Raw genomic sequence first — 25,303 nt, forward strand, 5'->3', positions numbered from 1 at the left:
CTTTACTCTGACCCTTGCCCCCATTCCAACTCCTACTGGCTGGTAGGCAGGGGAGCAAAGACGAAGTGTCTCATAGGTCCTGAAAGCAGAAGGAACCCCACTTCCTGGCAGAAGGCAGTGAGACCTTAAGAGCTGTGGCTGCTGCACCCATGAGAGGCAGCTCAGTGGTACTGTATATGAAGTCACCTATGGACAAGGACAATGGCTATTTCAGTGACAGCCAGGGAGAGAGGAAGTAAGTAAGACCTGCAGCTGTAGCACCACTCAGAGAGCAATAGAAAGGGACGCCGTGAAGACATGAGGCTTAATTCTTTAGGAACAATGATAAAAATTGTCAAAGAAGCAAATACTTGTTAGAATTCTTATTCTAGACCATGTACTGTTCTAAGCCTCCGACGTGAGTTATTTCATCTAATTCTTACAAAACCTATTTGGTAGGTACTACTATTACCCTTAATGTAGATGAGGATGCTTAGGCCCAAATAGGCCAAGTATCTTTCAGATTATAAGCAGTAGAGACAGGATATAAATGAACCTAAGCAACCTGACTCCAGATCCCAAACTTACAAAATGAAATGAGGGAAAATACAGAGTTATATTTCTTGTACATCCAAATCTATGGCAAGGCTATTTAGTTTTTCTCAAACTCATCTCTTTATCTGTCTAACAATAGGGCTCCTCTCTCATGCAAAATCTAAAACAGAGTCCCAGTATACAAGACAAATGAGAGCAGGACTGCTCGGTAGAAGCCGAACTAAATGTCTGAGATCTTCATTCCCCAGCATCTCCCTCACCCTGCAGAGGCCCCAAACACTCCTGGAACACAGTTGGAAAACCCCTGTTCCAAACCAATATCACTCTGAATTATGTGCTTGAGAGACAAAAGCAGCCCAGCTAGAACACCAACAACAGCCAGCATAATCAAAGGAAAAAGGCGAAAATAATCCCCCTCTGGCAGTTACAGAGGGCCATTCCAGTCTGGGCCCTGACGCTAACCAGCTCAAGTTTGAGCACTGGAGGGCCCAGAGGTGGTGGAATTCCGGGCTGGAGCAGAGAGTCAGGAATGAGGCAAATCCAATAAACAGGCAGAGGTGGGAAGCAGAGCCAACAGGGCGCCGGGGCCAGCGGTCTGTGGTGAGCAAGGCGGCTGCAGGAACAGAGGTGGGAGCGAGAGGGAGGCCAGCCCAGGAACTGCTCCCACGGCTTCAGGCTGCCCAGATGCAGTCTAGGAGATGGCAACGGTGAAAACTTACGAGTATTTCAATAACCAGTGTTCTGGGGAAGGAAAAACCAACTACATTGCCCTCTTTCTCACCAATTCCAACATTGTATTTTCCCTACGTACAGTCATGTACCATTCAGTGGCTAGTAGTGTCAGACTCAACAGCCAGAAATGCCTGCCTTTGGGAGTAGTGTGGGTGACAGTTAAGAGTCCCAGAATGCTTGGACTCACGTCCCGGATCTGTTGCGTACTAACTGTGTGACCTTGGGCAAGTTACTTACCCTCTCAGTGCCTCAGTTTCCCCATCTGTGATATGCAGATAATAAAAGTACCTACCTCAGAAAGTGGTTGTGGGGATTAAACAAGTTAGCATCTATAAAGTGCTTAGAACAATACCTAGTGCGAAGCTCTCACTAAATGCTATTATCATTCTCTTATGTTGATAGCTTTCATCACTCCTGACTGCTTTCTCTTTATTCTTCCATGCTGTATTAGTTTCCTACAGCCGCTGTGACAAATGACCACAAACTTAGTAGTTTAAATAATAGCCATGTGCTACCCTACAGTTCTGGAGGTCAGAAGTCTAAAATGTGTTAGCAGGGCTACATTCCTCCCAGGGGCTCTAGGGAAAAATTCATTTTCTCTCCTTTTCCAGCTTCTAGAGGCTTTGCTCATGACCCCTTCCTCACATCACTCCTGTTTCCCTCTACTAAGTACGCTCATGATTAGACTGAGCCCACCCAGATCATCTCAAGATCTTTAATCACACCTGCAAAAGTCTTTTTTCTCATGTAAAGTAACATACTCACAGGTTCCAGGCATTCAGACTTGGACATCTTTGGGAGATCATGATCTAGCCTACCATATACACCTTCCCAAAGCCTAACACTGCAGACTGGAAAGCCTTGAGGAGCCCCAGGGGAAGAAACAGTAATATTAGTAGCTAACTTTGAGCACTTAGGATGTAACTGTCACTATGCAAAGTGCTTTAAGTGAATTATCTCACTTTGGCCTCAAAGCAACCCAGTACAATTACTATTGCTTTTTTAGGCAAAGGTCAATTGCTCATCCAAGGTCGTATTATGTAAACCCCAGGGAAATTTAATTCTAGAGAATCTTGTATTTGACAAATACAGTGTCTGGGCTCTATACCTTAAGCCATGATAACTGGAGTTGGGGAGTCAGGTGGGAAAAGATCATTAGCCTCAGAGACTGTGCCACAAAAGGTATACATGCCCCCTGGCTGCAAAGAGACAGGGGGTCTAGCAGAGGGCATGCTAAACTACACACAAAAGGTCAAAGGTCCAGATCATCTCCTCCTACTCAAAGGAGAAATCTTGGGGTTACTCAATAATTTCTTCAAAGGCAGATTTGGACCAAAAAGCTAAGAAGGGATCACTTAGGCTTGCCAATACTTGGGGAGGGGAAGTGAAAAGTCCATTCTTGCCCCCAGACCAGCCCTGCAGTTCCAGTCGAACTCCCACAAGAAAAAAGGAATTCACAGAATTCCTCTAGTCCCTAGGAAGACTTCCTACTGAGTAAGATTGATGCAGACCCTCTGAAACCATGCCAGGAAGGCTTACAATCCTGGTAGTCCATGAAATGGCCCCCTATACTAGGACCAAACCACTGGCCACCCTCCACCCCACCACAGTTATGAATATGCAAGCCCCCACGTGCCAAAGATTTCAACATGAGTCCAATGGTTTCAGCAGCACCCATCACTTTTCCTACCAGTTCTTACACAGGGAATGCTCAAAAGCAAGTGTGGCAGTCACAGGGTGGAAAGGGGCAAGCTAAACAATTGCTAAGCACACCTATTATGGTGATTGAACTATCCACAGCATTTCAAAACCTCAACTGCTAAACAGTTAAGCCACAGCCCTATCTGAAACTTTCTAATGAGCTGAGTTAAAGCTAGGTTTCACTTAACCAATAAAAAATAAATAAATAAAATAAATAAAAGATGGTCATTTGTTTTGGGTCATGAGCCCAGAGGTTAATATGGGATAGCACAGTGGTCAGGAGAACAGACTCTGGAGACAGCCCACTTTGACTGGCTCCTGATGCTGGCACTTCCTTGCTGTGACTTTATGCAAGTCACTTGACCTTTTGTTGCCTCCGTTTTCCCATCTTCAAAATGGGCATAATCATGGACGTCCACACTCCCTAATCCAAATTCTGAGCAGCCAACTGTGATTCAGAAGCTTTATGGATTTTGTAATGGTAAAAGTGCATATGCCATCTATTATATAACACCTCCAATGGGATCTGCAGCAAATAAAACACGCCCGTAATTTCTGAAGTAAAGATGTATGAGTAGTTCTCACCAAGTGAGAAAAATAAAGACTGTCATAACCTCTTGTCAGTTCACACCAAGTTTTGTAGCCAAATTTATGAAAACCATAGTTTTCAGAGCTTTTTTGATCTTGGAAATACAGGTAAGGGATAAGATCTCTCATACTGATGGCCTAATATATAAAAATTAAATGAGTTGATATAAAGTGCTTGGAGTGGTGCCTGGCATGTAGTAAGCACAATAGTCTTACCAACAACAACTTCTATTATTTTCATGTAAAATTTGGAAATTTTTAAGTTATGACTAAATTTCATTTGGAAACCAGTACACTTTGGAGATTAATAGGTATTACCCTTTGAAACAATCCTCTAGGGAAGGATTTTCTGAAATGATGAAAATGTTCTATATCTCCACTGTCCAATACTGTAGCCACTAGCTGCATGTAGCTATCAAGCACTTGAAACACGGCTGGTTAATTTCATTTAACTAATTTCAATTCAAATGTAAATAGCCATAGGTGGCTAGTGACTACCATATTGGACAGTGCAGCCTCCGAGGGCTTGGTTCCCAATCTGGCCCATGAAAATCTATTTAAGCCATAACACAGCTGAATTACAGCCTCAGTAAAACTCTGCATTCTGCATCCAGGGAGCAGAGAGGAACACATGAGGCTAGAGAGAGCTCTGCCCTCCTTTGTAGGCCATGTGGTTGGCCTATAACAAAATGCATCTTTGATATCTTCTTCCTCTCTTTCTTCACTGCCTACTCCTCCATCTCCAACTCTCCTCTTTGGGCCTTATATAACCAAATCACAAGCTTCCCTAAAAGAACTTCCCAGCCCTTCTCCAGAAGCACCATGCTCCCAATCACCTGTCTTCCCTCCCCTCAACCAAACCCCTACTTGCTCAATGCCACAGATCTCCACTGGACGTTGGAAGGAAAGCAACTTCAGCAAACAAATTCACGCTCTTAGCCACTTCTACTTTTTTTGGCTTTTTCTCTGCTTCTCCTTCTGAACCCAGAAGCTCTGAGTATTTTGTCGTTGTTCCACCGCAGAGTAGTTCCAGCAGAGAGAGAAGGAGTTAGGACTAAAGCAACTGTCCTGTATAGGCACCTGTCAGCCAGGTGTGTAAAATGCACACACACACACATGTGCAGCACAGCCTCGCTCTGTGCAAATCCCTCCTCTTGCCCAGGCATGGGAAACATCCCCTGCTGTCTACTTTAGAAAACACTTCTACCATGCATGGTATTTTTTCAATCTTCTTTCATTCATTTAGAAAGTTATAGGTAACAAATTGCACATCAATTTTTTAAAAGTATACAACAAAAGCCCAGAGAAGAATGTGACTAAGAATGGTTGTAAATAGAAAAAGAAAACCCACCACCTTCATTGGAATCTAGCTTCTAACCCACTGGAGTATGGAATGTTTAATGACAGGTCAAACTTGGAGCACATCCCAGGAGTTTATGTTACTAGGAGGACTGGAAGAATGTCCCTCCAGTTCAATCTCACCTCTTACCTGGCCCCAAGGCATGAACCAGAGATGATTATTAGACATGGCTCCTGGGTATAAAAGGAATTTCCCCTGTGGGGTATAAATAAAGGATCGTATTAATGGTAAACATTACACACTCCTCTAGCTCCTTTCAATTATATTATCTCTTTCTCCAAAGTAGATATTTATTTTGTAAAACCAAAGTCTTAAGATTTAATACTGGCCCACAATTATTTCTAGAGAGCCTTCTAGGTGCAAGCATTGTGCCATGAAAGCCACAGCAAATGCCTTCAGTAGAGAAAATGAGACATCTACATAAATCTCTCAGAAGGTAGAGAGCAGAAAGGGCCCTGGAGAAAAAATGCTGCAGAAATCACAGCAGTGGGAGGTTGGCTGTTTCAGGCTGGGTTATCAGGAAAAGCTTCCCAACACCAGCAAAACACAGTTTGAAGGATGGTTAGACTTTAGAGTGGTGGATGTAGGGGAGGATGTGCCACCAGATGGTCTAGATGACAAGATCATCAGACCTTCTTAGAAAAGTATTCATGAAGACATAGATGCATACAATAACCTAGAGATAGTCCACTTCTCTCCTCAATGACAACTGGGCACCTATTCAAGCATCTATGGGGTCACCTGCTTCCACCTCCCAAGTCAGGCTCTCAAAACTTCTCCCTAGTGGGGTCCAGCATTCTTGGCCTCAGTAGTGCCCATTCTATGGCAGTGACCCCACCCTACCTAGACGCAGGGTATAAGAAACATGAAAACACACCAATCCTGCAGAGATCTAAATGACCTATAGGCAACTTTTGCATAATGTAACTGAAATTGACCTTAGTGCAAATAAAACTTTTCGAAGAAGTGAATCCTACTTAACATGTATTCAGGGAACTCGCTATTTAAAATGACATTGATTAATCACTAAATGAGTCTCACACTTAATAATTGGTTCAGTCAGCTGAATTGTCTCACGGCTTAAATACAGAGCAAGGGGGCAAACGCTCCCACAAATGTACCGCTGTGCATCTAACATTCGCCACAACAGAGGACTTCTTGCTCTAGTGTAATTATTACTGTAGCATGAAAGGACTTGAAGGAAAAGCTAGTTAGTCTTCTAGTTACCAGTTAGAGAGGGACCAGGTCCAATATTGTATTTTCTAGGACTTGATGTACACAGATCTCTCCAGGAACAATCTCTTGAGCACTTTCCTTGAAATACTGTTGCTAAGTACCGCCACAAAAAGAGCTTATGTTTTTCTTTGCACTGGCCACCTCCACATTGTAATCACAACCTGAAGGGGCGACCTGAGGTAGACTTCTGGAGCGAAGGCACTGGCAGGGTGTCCTCCAGCCCCTGCGAGGGCGGCCTGCTTGCCCCGGGGGACCTCCCGCCTCGGGTCCCCCTGGGAGGGCGAGGTCTCTGATCCGCCAGGTACGCGGAGTCGGGCTGCTCCCTTTGGCGGGTAGACTGCCTTGGGAGAGAACCAGCCCATCCCTCCCCTTCTCCAGTCCTCAGCACCCGAGCTACAGAGTCGCCTCCTCACCTCTTCGCTCCTGGCGAGTCTCGTCGGCGTCCCCAAGCGCAGCGCCCCTCTAGGACCCGCCGATCGCGCGCCTGTCGCTGGCGGCGTCGGGTGTCCCCGCTACTGTGTGTCAGCTGCAGAGCCGATGTCCAGGAACGCGCAGGAGCCAGGCAAGTGCCCGGGAGGCAGAGCCCAGGAGGCAGAGCCCGGGCGCGCCGCCGCTGCCCCTCCCGCCGCGCGAGCCCGCCGCCCGCAGGGTTGCCCGCGTTGCCCAGCGTTACCGTGTGCACCCGCGCGGTCCCCAGTCCGCGCCCGCCGAGCTGTACGCGCTGCCGGGTCGGCGGCGGCTGCGCGGGCGGCAGCAGGGCCCCCGCCCTGGGCCGGGCTTTCCCAGAACTCGCCCGCCCCGGTGAGAGGCCGCTAGCGCCGCCGCGGGCTGCCGGGCGGCCGGGGGAGCGGCCTGTGCCGGGCCCGCCCTCGGCTCCCGCTGCGCGGGGAAGGCGGGCGCGGAGCGAGGACCCGGCGGCCGCCCCTGTGCTGGCTGCTGGCTGCTGGCCGCGCGACCCCTTCCCAGACCCCTGGCTCTGGCCCCTAGGAGCCATTCTTTGCGGCGGGAGCCAGAGACAGCGCTAACTGGCCGCCTGGCTCCGAGAAGGGCGGGAACTCTGCACACCTCAGGCGGCGGGAATTTACTCTCACGCTACTCCAGGGGATCATCGCTGCTTGTCAGATAGGGAAACTGAGGCTCAGCAGATAAATGACATGATCAAAGTCTCTGGAGTAGATGTTAGCTCCAAGTTTGGAATCCGTTCTGTCACTCGTTCATTTAATTCGTATTCATTGAGCCCCATCAATGTGCCCAGCGTTGTGCCAGTCTCCGGAAATACTCCTTTTGCCGGTAATGGTGGCCATCCAGGCCTGCGGACTCCAAATCCAGTACTCTTTCATTGCTCAAGCAAACCTGAAGGTCTTCACAGCTAGAACCACAGGCTCTGCACAGAGCTTCCTTAGCTGCTGGAGCGGTGTTTATAAGTCTTAGAAGAACCAAGGATCTGGAGAAAAATCAAATCATCCTCCTCCTCCCTTTCCCCTTAAACCTGTGCCTCCTCCCTCTACCTGTTCTAGTGGAAGACCCTTCCCTAGGCCTGACCTCTTATCCTACATCCGATCAGGACACACTCCTGTGGCCCATATCACCTCCCACTGTCCTCTCTCTCCCTTGGAGCAAATCAATCCTTCAAACCACCACTATATTATTATTCCTCTTTTACAAATTTATGCAGAAATCTTTTTAAAATTATTTTATTTTTAATAAGAGATGCGATTTCACTGTGTTAGACAGGATGGTCTCGATTTCCTGACCTCATGATACACCCGCCTCGGCCTCCCAAAGTGCTGGGATTACAGGCGTGAGCCACCGCACCCAGCAATCTATGCAGAAACCTTCAATGGCTCCCCATTGCCCTCCAAACTAACTCCCCATGGCTGTAGTAACCCAGCAAGCCCTGGCTAATTAGGACCACCCAACGGAATGTCTCTCCCACTCCAGCTCTGTACCTGAACTTAGTCTGAGCCTTCTACCTGGAGCATCACCACCTCCTCCCACACACTTAACTCCTGCTCAAGTTTGACCCTTTCTTTCAGGTCCCTCTTAAAAGTGATCTCCCCTTCTTGGAGCCTCCAGAACACAGGAGAGATTGGAGCAAGAATGCACAGGAGGCCCAAAGAATCCTTCTGTTAAGAAAAATCTGCCAGCCTGGTCCTTAAACTGTCTTGCTGTTTTCTCACGACTAGGACTTTAATGAAAACTAACATGACTGCCTCCCCGGAGAGCTGGTTTCAGAAAGGTCTCTGCAGAGGGCCCTAAAGAAATTCTTTGTTCTTTGAGATCTTGGGATTTTAGCACTAGGATAATGAGAAGTGGTAATTTACTCAATCCCTGAGGCTACACTATCCTGAACAAGTAAATAAAGGGCTGAGGAAAGAGGTAGCATCACTGACAATAAACAAGGTAGGCCATTTATTTAATATACAGTATTATATTATGGTTTTATAATTCATTTAATGATCAAATAATATCAAACATCATCCATCACCTGGCACCCCCAAAGACTTTTTTTTTAAATTTGGCACGTGGGAATAGATTGCTACAAACTGGTAGATGCACAAGCGGTTAACACTGAATCCTCCAAATGAGTCACTGCATGATTAGTAAGCAAGGCAAATCTAGGTCTGTTGTGCAGGAAAGTTATTCGAGTGTGGTAATCAATGTGGCCCCATCCCTAGAAAGGGGCGCCATCCTCAAATCTTTGCAAAGAGAGCAGGTCCAGATCAGTGTCCTCTGCTCGCCCTGTGGTTCCCTCTCTAATTGAGACTGGAGGGAAGTCATGTCCCCGAGGCTGCCTCACCGCATTGGAATGTCTGAGCTAACAGTACTTCCAGCGGGTTCACTGCTCCTCTGAACAGCACTGCCCAGACTTTCTGGAGATTTTAATTCACTCCCCAACCTCACCAACAGTTGCACACAAGGTGCCTTTTTTACACCCTGCTCTCTGTTCAATGAAACACACAGGCCATCTCAGGGGAACAATGGCTCCATTCAAGACTTTTTCAAAAGTGCACCATATAACCTCCCCTCTGTGGGCTGCTGCCAGCCATTATCTAGAGGAAAAAAGACTGTCAGATAAAGCGCCTGAGAATTGGGAGAGCACTGGATAATTTCCATGGAAAACTCAGCTTCAGTAAACTAAGTTATGCATCTCTTTATACAAGACAATTCTGCATAGACAACAACAGCCCCAAGAACCAATGTTGTGGAGACTTTATTTCAATAAAGTGCATCTATGTTCAAAATTTCAGAAGAAAGCGCACATGTCTTTTGAGCTTATTACATTACATAATGGTTTCCAGTCAATGGAAATTGATTTAAATACGTGATAAACATTGAGACTAGGGAATTTAAGTAGTAAAATTATTTTAAGAAATGGAACCATCTCCCCTCTTTCTTTCTGCCTCCCCTATCCTGTAATTTTCAGAAAGGCGGTGGGGGCAGTGGTCTCTGACTTCATGGTGGTGGCTGCCAACAGGAGGCCCCACACCCTCTACTGCACATATTACAGAAGAAGGATTGGCGCTTTGCCACACTCAACAAGCCAGACATCAGTTAACCCATTCATAAACAAACCCTTAGGTTGGGAACTGAGTAGTCAGTATGGGCACCATTGACTAATGCATCGATCTTTGTTAAACAGCTGCTGATCATCAAGCAGAGGAATTTGCCAACAGACATCTGGGTAGCACAGAGGCCAAGGAAGGAGTGAAGGAACAAGCCAGCACTTAGCGTTTCCAGTTGTCATTTCCTCCCTTTTGAAGTCACTGCATCAAACTACCAGGCTTACTAGCTGTCTGCAAACAGGCTAGTGAGTTCAGACGGTGAGCAGAGAGCCAAAAACACGCTTCCTAGAGTTGCCTTGTACGTGAAGTTAGATGTGCTAAGGCAGTTTGGGGTTATGAAAAACAACTGGCTTGTTAAAGCAGTAGGTATCTCTACCTGTCTGATATGGTTAGGAGTGAGGGTTCCCAGGGAACAGTAAGTAAAGCAGGGAAAGATGATCCTAAACATTCTCTCTCAGCACAGCCGGTGTTAGGGGAACAGACTTTGGTGTGGGACCACTTGAGTTGGACGCTCAGATCCACCCCCCCAGGTGTAAGCCCTCGGACAGATTACTTACCTCTCTGTGCCTTATTTTCCTCTAGGTAAATTGCACCTGCATGATATGGTTTGGCTGTGACCCCATCCAAATCTCAAATTGTAGCTCCCATCATTCCCACATGTTGTGGAAGAAACCTGGTGGGAGGTAATTGAATCATAAGGACAGACGGGCCTTTCCTGTGCTGTTCTCGTGATAGTGAATAAGTCTCACGAGATCTGATGGTTTTATAAAGTGGAGTTTTCCTGCACATGTCCTCTCTCTTGACTGCTGCCATGTAAGCTGTGACTTTGTTCCTCTTCGCTTTCTACCACGATTGTGAGGCCTCCCCAGCCACGTGGAACTGTGATTCCATTAAGTCTCTTTTTCTTTATCAATCACCCAGTCTTGGGTATGCCTTTATTAGCAGTGTGAGAACAGACTAATACAGTACCCCTCAGGGTAATTGTGAGGATTAAATGAGCCAGTGTATATGAGACACTTAGAACATATAAAGGTTTATTACTTAAAAAAATAAAACTCAGATCTTTATTTTCATTTAGACTCATGGTATTTAAAGGCCATAAACTCCTTTGAATATTCCAAAAATCTTGTCAGTCTTTTGACAGAAAGTTTCTTTCTTCTTGAAACACTCAGGAATCTCATTGTAATACCTGGTTCAGAGTTGCTGTCAGCAGAGGTTGGGACTAGCTCAAATTGTTTCAAGGAGCCATAATGAGAAATTATAAAAGGACTTTTTTATTATACTTTAAGTTCTGGGGTACAAATGCAGAATGTGCAGGTTTGTTACATAGGTATACAAGAAAAGCACAATTTTTTAAGAAAAGTTTTAGCTACACTGGAATTCCAAAGCATAGACATTAGAAACTTTTTTTTCTTTTCGAAATAGCGTCTTGCTCTGTCACCCAGACTACAGTGCAGTAGTGTGATCATAGCTCACTGTAACCTAGAGCTCCTGGGCTCAAGCGATCCTCCCTCCTCAGCCTCCTGAGTAGCTAGGACCACAGGCAAGCACAACCATGCCTAGCTAATTAAAAACAAAAGAAAACAAAACTTTTTTTTTTTTTTTTTTTTTGTAGAGATGATGTCTTGCTATGTTGCCCAGGCTGGTTTTGAACTCTTGTCCCCAAGTATGGAGACTTTTCTAGATGTAGTTTTCAAGGTTTTGTGTTGTTCTTAGTGGCCAAAATGCACAGTTTATTTAAAGAAACGAGAGAAGACAGAATATATATTTTTTAAAGTAGATACAGCTATATTTCCAGTCCCACATCCTCTTCTAGAACCTTGCCACTGATAACAGGTAAAGTCTAATTCCCCTTCTCAAATATGGGCAGCTGCTTAACTAATAGAATGAGGTCGAATACTGTGTGGCTAGAGCACCTATCTCATGGAAGTGGAGACAACTTTTGTTTTGGGATAGTTCCTTACATTGCTTTCATAACTGGAACAACAGGAATGAATGTTGGGAGGTAGGTACAGTTAGTTGAAGCTCGTGAAAGTTTTCTTCTGCTTACCTGTATTTTCACAATGAAATGGTAAACAAAGTCATCAAGTGAGACTGAGAATGGGGTAGGACATGAAGAAAGTTTAAGAGAAAAGGTATGAAGTAATCATCTAGGAAAGTGAGAGAGCAAATGGAAGAGGGAAATACAATGCCAGGTATTAAATGCTCACCAGCATACAGCGAGCTCAGTCACAATGACTGTACATTTTTCTTCAGCCAGGTTTAGCTCCATAGGTACAGGAAAAGAAAAATGGAGAGTTGGATTTAAGTAGGATTGTTAACAAAGCAAGAAAGGGTCAAGGGCATAGGAAACATGCAAGGGACTGTTTATAATGATTGACGATAACATTAAACCAGGAAAGGAAGAAAGTGAAGATATGAGGATGATTAGAATCCTCATAGCTAAAGGTGAGGTTTACGATGCACTGTGCTAAATGTTTTGTACAATATATCGTATTTACCTTCACAAAAACCTATGAGTAGACACTTTTATCATTTCTGTTTTAAAGATAAGGAAATCAGAAGCTCAGAAAGGTTAAGTAACTTGCCCAAGTTTACAGAGATATATAGATTTGAATTTAATCTGGTTCTAGAGCCATCCTCCTTACCCTAGCCTTCCCTGGACATCTGAAATAGCTTCTTCCACACTGAGTTCCCCTTGCTGAACCCCAACACCATGTTATTTTTCTACAGGGAAAGCTAGTTACTAGAGTAGAAAGAGGAAGGGCTGCCTGGTTCCTGCTGCCCTACCACCACTTTTCCCATGGCTTTCCCAAGGGAGTCTTTCTGCTTTCAAAACATATGACACTTGCATGTTCCACTTTCTTCCTCTCTTCACTGAAGACTTACCAATGTCCTAGCTCTTAGCTTTCTCTCCAGGCAATTTCTGGCATTATTCTAAAGGAATTCCACCTCCTTGCCCCCGTTCCATATTGAGAACATGTGGTGTCTTCCATGAGGCAAGGACTAGTGCACACTGTAACTCAGCCTGGAAAATGGTACCTGCAAAATGATAGGTTCTCAGTCAATCTGGGAACCTCTTGCCTCAGAGCTCTTATTTCTATTCAAACTCTCTTCCAAGTTTCATGGACATTTACAAAAGTGAGTTCAGAAAATCTCAAACCATTCCAGGAAATATACAGGCCATATTCTCTGACTAAAATGAAAGAAAACTAGAAATTAATACTAACCATTTTAAACCAAAAAGCATCAACTGCTCAACAATTAACACACATTCTCTTAAATAATTATTGGATCCCAAAGGAAGCCCAAATTATAATTAGAGGTTTTTTGAAACATAACAAAATGAAAATATTGCATAATTCAAATTAATAAAATATAGACAAATAGTAATCAACAGCAAATGTGCATCTTAAAATTTTGTATTATTAAACGAGAAAGAGTAAGAATATATGAACTGAAAATTTAAATTAAAAACACCAAAACAATTCTAAGAAAAAATGAAACAAAAATAGTAAAGATAAAAGCCTTAACCAACTAGAAGATAAATCCAAGAGCTGGTTCTTTGAAAAACATAAAATGCTTTTTTTTTGTTGGCAGGGGCAAGGAGGAGGATAGGGAGTGGTGTAGGGATTAAAAAAGAGTAACACTTCCAGAATGTACAACCAAAAATAAGAACACTAGCAAAATTGTCAAAGAAAAAGAGAATTCTGCATAGATACGTAACACTTTAAACTATAAAAGAATGCTAAAATAAAGTCTAAGCTAATGAAGTTTTAAAATCTGGGTGAATAGATATTCTGAGAATTTTTATCACAATTGATCCAAGAAATAGAAAAATATGTATTTTCTTTTGAAAGCTATTGCTGGGTTTGAAGAATTTTTTTACAATTTTGTTTTCCCAAGTTATTAGCCATGAACTACATTTGCCCAGCCTCCTTTGCAGCTAAGACAGTGATGGTTCACCCAGCACCATCAGCCAGGCATACCTGTGTAAGATTTAAATTCAGAACTGAATAATTTTGACTTGTAACTGCTGCTAATCAGAGTGTATATTCAGGGCAATTTGAGTTTATGCTCCCCAGTAGCAGTCCTCAAACTTTTAGCCCAAATATATTCTCTCTCTCTCTCCCCCTCTCTCTCTACACACACACACACACACACACACACACACACACACACACACAAACACACACACACACATTTTTTTTGAGACAGAGTCTTGTTCTGTTTCCCAGGCTGGAGTGCAGTAGCACAGACTTGACTCACCGCAACCTCTGCCTCCCGGGTTCAAGCAATTCTCCTGCCTCAGCCTCCTGAGTAGCTGGGATTACAGGTGCCTGCCATCAGCTGCTAAGTTTTTGTATTTCTGTTTAGTAGAGATGGGGTTTCACCATGTTGGCCAGGCTGGTCTCAAACTCCTGACCTCAAGTGATCCACCCACCTTGGCCTCCCAAAGTGCTGCAATTATAGGTATGAGCCACTGCACCCAGCCTTTCTACACACACACACACACACACACACACACACACACACACACACACACATACATTGAGAGAGAGACAGAGAGAGAGAGAGATATTTAAAGAAGTGAACAATTAGAAGAAGGAGGCTCTGTACAAAATACATTCCCAGAAGAAAGAGCTCCCGGCAACAGTGCTAAAATACACTTCCAGTGTCTAGGACATGGCTTGAGGAATTGTTCTTGGAAGCCTGTCTCCAAGCTACTCAAATTCCTCTGGGAAATTGCTTTCCAGCCTAAATTAGTTTCTGTTGCTTGCAACTGGCAACACTGACTGGCCCAATAATCAGTGAAATAAATGGAAATATTTAACTCATTAATTAAATATTTACTGAGTGACTTTTAGGGCATAAATTATGCAAGATACTAGCAAAACGGCAGTAACGAGTACTGACGTGATCTAATGAAATATTTATCAAAGAATCCTCACGAAAGAAAGTTCTAGTGTGCTGTACCTGAAGTATTTTCACCCAATACTAGTTTGACAATATACAGGAACTCTGTGGCCAAATAAATTTGAATATGCTGGAGGTTTATAAGGCACAATGACATAACTATGAGAAGTTCCAGAGTAAGTGATTATTTAACTGCATTTAATTCAGAAATTCCCTAATTTATAAAGCATTGCACAGAACTTTTGTGAAATGCTGCCCATGGGCCCAATAATTTTACACTTGGTTCTTCCACACTTTCAATTGACATAAAATGCTTATAAAATATTTTCCCAAGGAAAAAAATATATTTCAAAATTCTTTTATTTTTTTGCTTGACCCAGAGCATTTGTTTAATGTACTTGAATGAATCAACACATTTGTAAGAATGGTACAATTAAACCAAATTATTTCCAGATAAGCTAAAAACTTTTATATACAAATGAATCTCATCTTTCTTTGAATGTATATTACATACAATGTTCATTCAAAAACAAATAAGTATATCGACATTTACATACATATATATTACAAATACATATCTATAAGTTGGATGTAGATACAAACAATTTCCCTTTGCACCTGAGAAAACAACTGCAACAAAGGTGTTATTCAGGAATTCAGTTGATATTTCTGCTCCCCAATTCTGTTGCACGTGATTATTTTATTTTATTTTTTATTGTACTTTAGGTTCTGGGGTACATGTGCAGATCATGCAGGATTGTTGCATGGGTACACACATGGCAATGTGGTTTGCTGCCTCCATCCCCCCATCACCTACATCTGGCATTTCTCCCCATGTTATCTCTCCCTGACCTCCCCACCCGCCCTGCTATCCCTCCCTTGGCCCCCCCAACAGACCCCAGTGTGTGATGCTCAAAATTCTTTTAAGAAGTGACATAAACCTGATTCCAGAACTTATTTATAGCAAATATAGCACAAAAACACTACCATAAATCCTTATCACTTATGAGTCTAGACATGAAAATCCTATAGTATAATCAAGCCAAATTCATTAACATACTGTAAAATCATCTACTCTAATCAATTAAGATATATCACATGTTTTAAAGATAATTGAATATTAGCTAATTTATTAATAAAAGAATTATTACCAATAAATCAAAAAATCAAATTATCAAATAACTGAAAGACATTTCATAAAATTAAATGTCACTTTCTTCCTGATTTTAAAAGCCTTTAGAAAACAAATAATAGATGTGCATGCTCTTGATAAAATTACAAATAATAGTCATCAGCATACAAATGGTGAGCTAGAGACGAATCTATTACAATTAATGACAGACAAAAATGCCCAATTATAACTATTATTCAATATAGTCTGTATGTTTTATTCAATATAGTAAGACACAAAACAGAAAACAGAAATATACCTCCTGAAAAGGGGGGAAATAAAATTATAATTACATACAGAAAATGTGATTATGCACCTAGGTAATCCAAGACAGTTATCTAAAAAAACTACTCAGAATCAAGGAGAGCTTGGTAGAGAGCCTAGTACAGATAAATATTCAAATATCAACAGCTTTTCTACACAACATTGCTACCTACTTAGCAATATATTGGGATGATTCAACCCAAACACTGAAACATATAAGCAATGGTACAACAGAAATTTTAAATGGAAATTAGGAATAATCATGATGATATGTACACTTGTGTGTGTGTGTATAATTAATTTGGAGAAATTAGGAAGATTTGAATAAATATGGAGAGATATAATATTCTTTCATGGAAAGACCTAAAGATTAAAAATGCCAGTTTCTATTAAATTAATATCTAACATTCAACAAAATCCCAATGGGATTTTTAAAAACTCATCAGAAAATGCAAGTTAGTTTGCTGAAACTAAGGTGATTACACTGAATTTCATTAAAATGAAATTCTATTTTTGCTTTTGTTAACAAATTCCCATATTGAGCATTTTTAAAAATGTGACTGAAAAAATTTTTTAAACTTAAAAAATAAATGATTAGTTAAAACAATGTTATAAAAGAAGGACAATAAGGTGGGCACAGAGGTGACATCTCATTACCACTAGTGACTGTCCACTGGAAGAGCCCATGTGGTGGCAGTGAGTGTCCAGTGGAGAAATGCCAGCAGCCCATTCTGAGGTGACTGTGCCTGTCACCTTGCCTCTCTTGCTTTCAGACATTTTCTGAACCTGGTTCTCCAGGCTTCCCACTGATTCTGATATGATATGTTCATTTCCACTTAAGCTAACTAGAGTTGGTTTTTGTTGTTTTCGATCAAGAAATCTGATTTGAGCAACTTGGAAAAGAAAAAGCACATTTCTAAATAATTCATAGGTTAAAGAAAAAAATTATGTAGAAACTCAAATATTAAGAACTCAAGGACAATTTTTAAAAAACACAATAAACTACCTATCAAAAGATGATGCTTGTAACTGAAGCAATACTGGAGGGAATTTTATAATTTTCAAATATCTTTATTAGAAAAGAAGAAAGGTTTATAATGAATTGCTTAAGCATTCAATACAAGAAACTAGTCAGAGAACAACAGGGTAAACACCAAAGAGGACATAATTTGTGTAAAATAAATTGTTTAAATAGAAAACAAAAACCCAAAACTGGATTTAAAACAAAAATGGATAAACGAAGCAAACTTCTAGCCACACTAATTAAGAAAAAAGAAATGAAGACACAAATACATAATGCAGGAATAGTAATAACGTTTATATTTATTGAAAGGTTACTTGGTGCCACCTTCTAAGTACCTGACATAAATTCACTCATTTGATTCTCATAACGAACCTATGAAATAAATACTGTTACAATCCCTATTTACACAATAGGAAACTGAAGCACAGAAGGAGTATTTAGTCGGTCCAAATTTCGTGACCAGTTGTACTAGAACCCAGCCATTCTGACTCCAGAGTCCCTATTCTTCATCCTTATGCTAATGAAGGTGAACGTAACAAGAGTTACAGTAGAGAGTTAAAGATCACATCAGAACACTAGAAATGTTATACTGTTGATCTTTAAAAGAGATGAAACAGACAATTTTAATTTGATTTTTGTTTTTTTTTAAACAAATTTTGTTATTTAATAGCTACTACTGGCAGTGTGAGTCCTCCAAGTTTGTTCTTCTGTTTCAAAATGATTTTGGCTAATCTGGGGCCCTTGTATTTCCATCTGAATTTTAGGATCTGTTTGTCAGTTTCTGCAAAAAACAAAAACAAAAACAAAACAAAACAAAACAAAAAAGGCAGCTGGGATTTTGATAGGGATTGTTTGGAATCTGTAAGTCAATTAGAATCACTTTGTAGATCAAGGAACATGAGAAAAATTCAAAAGATGTAAAAAGTGAGTTTCTCCCTCATTGTCCTTTACTGTTCACTTCTCTGATCCAGACACAACCACTTGGGTATCCTTTCAGGATGGTTACATGCATATTCAAGAATTTGGTACCTTCTCACTTTTAAAAACATGTTGATCACCTGTATGTTACATGTTATGTTATATGTTTTATGTTATATGTTGTGCTCCGTTATGTAGCCATGCCATTATTTACTTATCCAGCCCTTTGTTAATAGACATCTAAGTTGTTTCCAACCTTTCCCTATTACAAAAAAGGTTGCAATAAATAGCCCTGTACCTGTAACTTTCACTCACACATGAATAATATTTCTATGGGATAAATTTCTAAAAGTCAAACTTCCGGGTCAAGACTCTTTAGAAGTTTTAAATTTAAAAACTACTGCCAGATTGACTATAACATGGGTTGTAACAAATTACAGTTCCACTGACAAGGTATGTGAGTTCTTGTTTTCCCACCCCTTCACCAACAAACTGCTATACAAACTTCTTGAGGCTGTTCCAACATGGGACAGTAGGATTTTCCTTCAGGGTGTGTCATTTACTTTGGCAGCCTGCCTCCTTCGGGGGAGGTTTGCAGGCTGGGGTCTCCTCTCTAGGGACCTTCCCATACCTATTTAGGCTTCAGTGTATTTGGCATCCTTTCTCTATGTATTTAAGAGCCAGCTGAGGGCCAGGCATGGTGGCTCACATCTGTAATGCCAGCACTTTGAGAGGCTGAGGTGGGCAGATCACTAGAGCCCAGGAGTTTGAGACGAGCCTGAGCCACATGGTGAAACCCAGTCTTTACAAAAAATACAAACAAACAAACAACAACAACAACAACAAACTAGCAGGGTGTGGTGGTGCGTGCCTATAGTCCCAGCTACTCAGGAGACTGAGCGGGGAGAATTACCTGACCCAGAAAGTCAAGGCTGCAGTAAGCCATGATAGTGTCACTGCACTCCAGCCTGGGTGACAGAGTGAGACCCTGTTTCAAAAAAAAAAAAAAGAGAGGGAGAGAGAGAGCTCTGAAGCCAACCTTAATTTATTTCTTCTTTTAGATGATGTGATCATTTTCCTGGGTGTCCAAAGAACTGTCTAGTTTTCTTTGAGGTCTGATATACAAGAGCCACTCTTGCACAGTGGATAAAGGAAAGTGACATACTCTACCAATATAAAAACTTCAAAACTTCTGGACAAAAATATAAGAGAAAATTGGCAAATTTGGCTTTAACCATATAACCTGCATAACCATAAGCATTATTAAGAAAGTTTTTTAAAAAATCCAAAATCAAGAGAAGAAAGTTGCAACATGCATAACAGACAAATAATCAGTATCCTTAAATAATTGAAGTAGGAAAAATAGAAAATAGGCAAATTATACAAACATATGAAAGCATGTTTAACTTCATTTATACTCTGGGAATTACAAATTAAAAATTGTTCAATGAGATGGCTTTTTACATCATCTACTTAGCCCCTCCAAAAAATTTCAAGTCTGGTGAGAACAAATGCTAGAGTTAGAAAATATGGGAATTAATATACTGTTGGTGGGAGTGTAAACTGGCACACCACTTTGAAGAACAGTTAGGCAATATCTAGTAAAGCTGAAGATATTCTTATACTACAAACTCCAGTTCCACTTCTGTGTATTCAATTTCTACATATATGCATAAAGAGATGTACTGTAAGTCCTTTGCGGCTTTGTTGGTAATTGCCAAAACAAAAACCAACAGACTGAAACAAGCCTGACTGTCCATCTATTGAGAAATGAATTAATATTTGTTTTTGTTTACTCATGTGATAGAATACAATAAAATTGCATTTTAGGTAGATGAATTAGATGTATAAGTATTAACATGGATATATTTCAAAAATATAATGTTGAGTGAAAAAGAAAAGTTGCAGAATAATAGGCACAGTATATTGCCATTGCTATACATTTTAATTAATTAGATAATTAATTACATTATTTTTAGAGACAGGATCTCTCTCTATCACCCAGGCTGGAGTGCAGTGCATAGCTCACTGCAGCTTCTAACTCCTGGGCTCAAGTGATCCTCCTGCCTCAACCTCTCAAATAGCTAGGACTACGGTCATGCACCACCACACCTAGCTAATTTTTAAAGTTTTTGTAAAGACAGGTCTCGCTATGTTGCACAGACTGGTCTTGAACTTGTAGGCTCAAACAGTCCTCCCTTCTTGGCCTCTCAAAGCACTGGGATGACAGGTGTGAGCCACTGTGCCTGGCCTCTCGTGGCTTAAAAACAAAATAAGATTTTATCTGGTTCATGGATACATATGAAATATAAGTGTCAAAACATGAATGGTATGTGTGCTCATGAGCTTCCTGAAATCATATCCACATAAAAACTCACACATAGATATTTATACATCAAAAATTATGTTCAAATAAATCAAAAATTATGTCCATTATAAATTATAGATATTTATAGCAGCTTTATTCATAATTGTCAAAACTTGGAAGCAACCAAGATGTCCTTCAGTAGGTGAATGGATAAATATACCGTGGCATATTCACACGATGAAATATTAGTCAGTGCTAAAAAGAAAGTAACTATCAAGCCATGAAAAGACATGGTGGAGGCCGGGCGCGGTGGCTCAAGCCTGTAATCCCAGCACTTTGGGAGGCCGAGGTGGGTGGATCACGAGGTCGAGAGATCGAGACCATCCTGGTCAACATTGTGAAACCCCGTCTCTACTAATACAAAAAAAAAATTAGCTGGGCACGGTGGCGCGTGCCTGTAATCCCAGCTACTCAGGAGGCTGAGGCAGGAGAATTGCCTGAACCCAGGAGGCGGAGGTTGCGGTGAGCCGAGATGGCGGCACTCCAGCCTGGGTAACAAGAGCGAGACTCCGTCTCAAAAAAAAAAAAAAAAAAAAAAAAAAAGAAAAGACATGGTGGAACCTTAAATGCACATTACTGAGTGAAAGAAGCCAGTCTGGAAGGCTACATACTGTATGATCCAAACCATATGCCATTCTGGAAAAGGCAAAACTATGAAGACAGCAAGAAGATCAGTGATTGCCAGGGGTTTGGGGCAAGGGAGGGGTGGATAGGCAGAACACAGATGATTTTAGGGCAGTGAAACTACTCTGTAAGATACTATAATAGTGGATACATGTCATTATATACTTCTCAAAACCCATAGAATGTACAGCACCAAGAGTGAACCCTAATGTAAACTATGGACTTTGGGTGATAATGATGTATGAATATAGGTTCATTGCGTACCACTCTGGTGGGGGGTATTTTGTTTTTTAGAGATGGGGTCTCACTGTATTGCTGTGGCCCTATCATAGGTCACTGCAGCCTCAAACACCTGTGCTCAAGTGATCCTCCTGCTTAGCCTCCAGAGCCGTGATGGGGGATATTGATAGTGAAGGAGGTTATGCATGTTTGGGGGCAGGCAGTTTATGAGAAACCTCTGTACCTTCTGCTCAATTTTGCTATAAACCTAAGACCACTCTATTTTATACTTTTTAAAAGATAAAGTTTATTAATTTAAAAATATCTGAAGCACATATGCTAATTATTTATTAATTCTGGGAGTTAGGTACATAGTGTCCATTACTTTCTGTATTTTGCTATTTGCACAATTCTACAAAAACAAAAAACCTATGATATGATCACAAGAATAAACTGAAAAAAATAATCGAAAAGCTGGATTTTAAAATGATCCAAACACACACAGAACTGGATATATATAATATATGTGGATATAATGCATGATAAAATAGGACAACACAATTGGAAAGGGATAGATTATTAAACAATGCCACTGGGAAATTGGCTAGTTATTTGGAAAAATATCAAGTAAGAACTTCACCTTACGCACATCTACATTAAATAAATTTCAGAAGAATTAATAACTGAATGTCAAAATTATTAACATAATAAAGTAAAATAAAATGAAAGTGAATATTTATTTATTTATTTATTTGAGCCAGAGTTTTGCTCTTGTTGCCCAGGCTGGAGGGCAATGGTGTGATCTCAGCTCACTGCAACCTCTACCTCTCGGGTTCAAGTGATTCTCCTGCCTCAGCCTCCCAAGTAGCTGGGATTACAGGCATGCATCACCACACCTGGCTAATTTTGTATTTTTAGTAGAGATGGGGTTTCTCCATGTTGGTCAGGCTGGTCTCGAACTCCTGACCTCAGGTGATCTACCCGCCTCAGCCTCCCAAAGTGCTGGGATTACAGGCATAAGCCACTGTGCCCAGCTGAAGGTGAATATTTAACTTTTCTAATTGTGGGGAGGGGCTTTTCAAGTCTAAAAGCAATAGAAAGAATTTTAAAGTTTAAAATACATAAATAATTAAAACCTCTGCATATTAAGGCATCAAACAATTAAAAATACAGAAACGAAACTGCGTAATGAGCTAATTATTAATTTTTATAGTCTGAAAATAAAAGCAAAACTGAAACCATGGAACAAAACCTTAAAATGTCCCCTAGTTAGCCGTATCCTGTGTTCTCACCCAATTAATGTCACTGCACAATGTCTCCTGATCACCAGACTTAAAGTTTCCAGGAACCTTTGACTGTTCAAAATCCTTCTCTTCATCCCCAACAATAAACTGGCAAAAATACTTCCAACTGTGTGTATTGAATATGCACTATGTGTCAAGCTCTGTGTCAGGTGCTTTAGGTGCTCTTTCATTTAGTCCTCGGCTCTATCAGACTGGCATTACCTCTTCTTCATAGATAAGGAACCTAAAGTTCAGAGATAGGAAGTAGTTTTTCTTTTTTTCTTCTTTTTTGAGACAGGGTCTTACTCTGAGGCTCAGGCTGGAGTGCAGTGGTGTGATCACAGTTCACTGCAGCCTCAACCTCCTGAGCTCAAGTGACCCTCCCACCTAAGCCTCCTAAATATCTGGGACTAAGCCTGGCTAATTTTTTTGTTTTTGTTTTTGGTAGAGATGCTCCACCATGCCTGACTCATTTTTAAATTTTTAGTAGAGATGGGGTCCCACACTGTTGCCACCCAGGCTGGTCCCAAGCTCTTGAGCTCAAGAGATCCTCCCATGTTGGCCTCCCAAAATGCTGGGATTACAGGCATGAGCCACCACATCCAGCCAGGAAGTACTTTTTCCAAGATTATCTAATTCACCTGTGAGATACAGCCCATTAGTAGATCGTGAGATCAGTTTAGTGTACATAGCTAGGGTAAAAGCTGTTTAATTCACCTTTGATTCAGGGGTGTGTGTGCATATGTGTGTGTGTGGGGGGGCATGTGTCCTGGGACACAATGTAAAATAATTTTCTTACTGTGTGTCATGTTCAAAAAAGTTTGAACGCCATTGCCTTACTTAGTATGATGTGGAATGAGAATTCACACCTAGCCCACAGGTCTCTAGAACCCATAGCCCAGCACTTCCACCACTTGCTGTTCTCAAGGCTCCCCACCCCTGCCCCTTCTTATCTTTCCTGGCTTATTCTCCACTTCTTTCACTCAGCCATGCTCTACCTTCTTTATACATTTTCTCAGGGTGTTCTGCAATCAAGCCTCAGATCAGACTATTTCTGCCATCTACCAAATAAGTGACCTCCATAAAGTCACTGCATCGTCTTTTACCTGAACCACACCACCTTACGTTTTTCCATTTTGATTTTCAAGAAGGAGGATCCCACTCTTATAATCAGGATTTGTAAAGTTCATGCTTTATGTTTTATGTTTCATTATAGTCTGGTGGAAAACTAGGGACCCTTAGATGCTTTAAGGTCACCATGATGGCATTGAGTCAACCTGAGCTGAAGTACCAGGAGAGGCAGCAGTGGTGGCTCACATTTAGTTACTATGTGCCAGGCCTTGGACGTCACCTCACTGAACCACCGAATCATTAGCCCCAATTTACAGATGAAAAGGTAGAGTCTTAGAGGGTGTCATTTGCCCAAGTTTGAATAGCTACTAAGTATAAGATATTTTCAAAGCTATGCTGTGTTTTTCTGGAACTTGCATGGTTAACCTCTATTACTATATTGCCTTTGGCTGATTTGTCTGAGAAACACTTTGAATGTTTAGTTTTCAAGCTCATAAAATGGGATAGGGAAAGCTCGGAAGCTGGGAAGCTGTTCACATGAGTAGTCCCTGGAAAAAAAGCTGCTTTGGAAGGGTTGACATGAACTCAGAGCTGGGATTTATCTGAGCTGTGAGGCAGCAGCACAGCTAGGGTGGAGAACGAGACCTGTTCCTGAAAGATCAAAGGCCATTGCTGTAAAAGTGGTCCTGATGGTCAATCACAAAGTTGAAGACAAGAACCAAAATGGAAGAGTGAGCAGCCAGGAGAAGGGGCTTCAGGACTAAGGTAGCAAACAGTGAGTTCATATATGGAAAGCTCCTATTCATACTTGAAGACAAGGGACTTAATGGGCTTGCGCAGTCATGGGACAGTGTCTCCCTTGCTGGGGGGACACTAGATGCCTTTTCTGCCGAGCAGTTCATACATACCAGGCAGACACCCTGGGGCCAGGCAGGTGACTGTGTGCAGCAGCCTTCCTCTGAGGAAGGAACCCTTCTCAGTGTTCTTTTCCAACCCTCTGCCTTCTAAACACGAATTCTTGGAGCAGACCATTGCTCTGATAAGTGAGACTAATTGCTGTGTGTTTGTAACTTCACTTGCCCAGTGAACTGAGAACACCATAGAGGGCTGGGCAGTAACAAGGAATAACAAAAATAAATATTTACTGTGTGTCTGCTGTGTGAGGGTCTTTTAACACATTATCTTCTTTCACCTTAGAAGGGATAAATAAGTTAATCTTCAGAGTTACAGGGGGAGAAAACACTCTAAGCTCCACCCAGATTCTCTCTTTGAGCTACACTAAGGGTTTCACAGGTGGAAAGGCATTTCTCAAGACACCTTCCCACGTGTGGATCACCACAAGGAAATCAGTAATGAGTTTTTAAAGCTTATTTCAGTTTTACCACATCACTCTATTTTAGTTTCTTCATAGCCTTTTTAACAGCCCGACATATTTTCCTGCAAATTTGCTTATTCTCTGGCTCCTTTCATTATCATGCTGTTTTCCTGGCTCCTAGGATAGAGGCTGGCACTAAATATCATCTCCACAAAGAGGAGTTGAAAGAATGAATGCATGAATGAATAAAGATCATAAGTTGAGTCTACCATTTAAAGATACGGCACAATACAGGTCTGCTCCCAATTAAACAAATCAAAATCTTGATTTAGAAAATTGAGAAAGAATGTTATTACTAACATTTCAAAAGGATTCGCTGTAGGATTTTTTAAATAGTTTCACTAATCCTTAA

At 41.4% G+C, this 25,303-nt stretch overlaps 2 protein-coding genes across 4 annotated transcripts in view; both read right to left on the minus strand.

Moving 5' to 3' along the window:
• PLCE1 (phospholipase C epsilon 1) overlaps window positions 1-6,634 on the minus strand; it is a 341,927-nt gene extending 335,293 nt beyond the window's left edge. For all 3 annotated transcript variants that reach the window (XM_064374097.1, XM_064374096.1, XM_064374095.1), the window contains exon 1: window positions 6,565-6,634. The gene's annotated coding sequence lies outside the window, so the exon portion shown is untranslated. The remainder of the gene's footprint in view (window positions 1-6,564) is intronic.
• Window positions 6,635-11,359: 4,725 nt separating this feature from the next.
• Window positions 11,360-25,303, minus strand: part of LOC135273998 (small ribosomal subunit protein eS6-like) — a 75,997-nt gene continuing 62,053 nt past the window's right edge. The window contains exon 8 of the mRNA XM_064374101.1: window positions 11,360-12,759. Within this exon, the coding sequence (XP_064230171.1) occupies window positions 12,650-12,759 (110 nt within the window). The 3' untranslated portion in view covers window positions 11,360-12,649. The remainder of the gene's footprint in view (window positions 12,760-25,303) is intronic.

The sequence above is a fragment of the Aotus nancymaae genome, unplaced genomic scaffold (genome assembly GCF_030222135.1).
Source record: "Aotus nancymaae isolate 86718 unplaced genomic scaffold, 86718_ANA_hifiasm-v0.15.2.pri h1tg000010l, whole genome shotgun sequence".
Lineage (NCBI taxonomy): Eukaryota > Metazoa > Chordata > Mammalia > Primates > Aotidae > Aotus > Aotus nancymaae.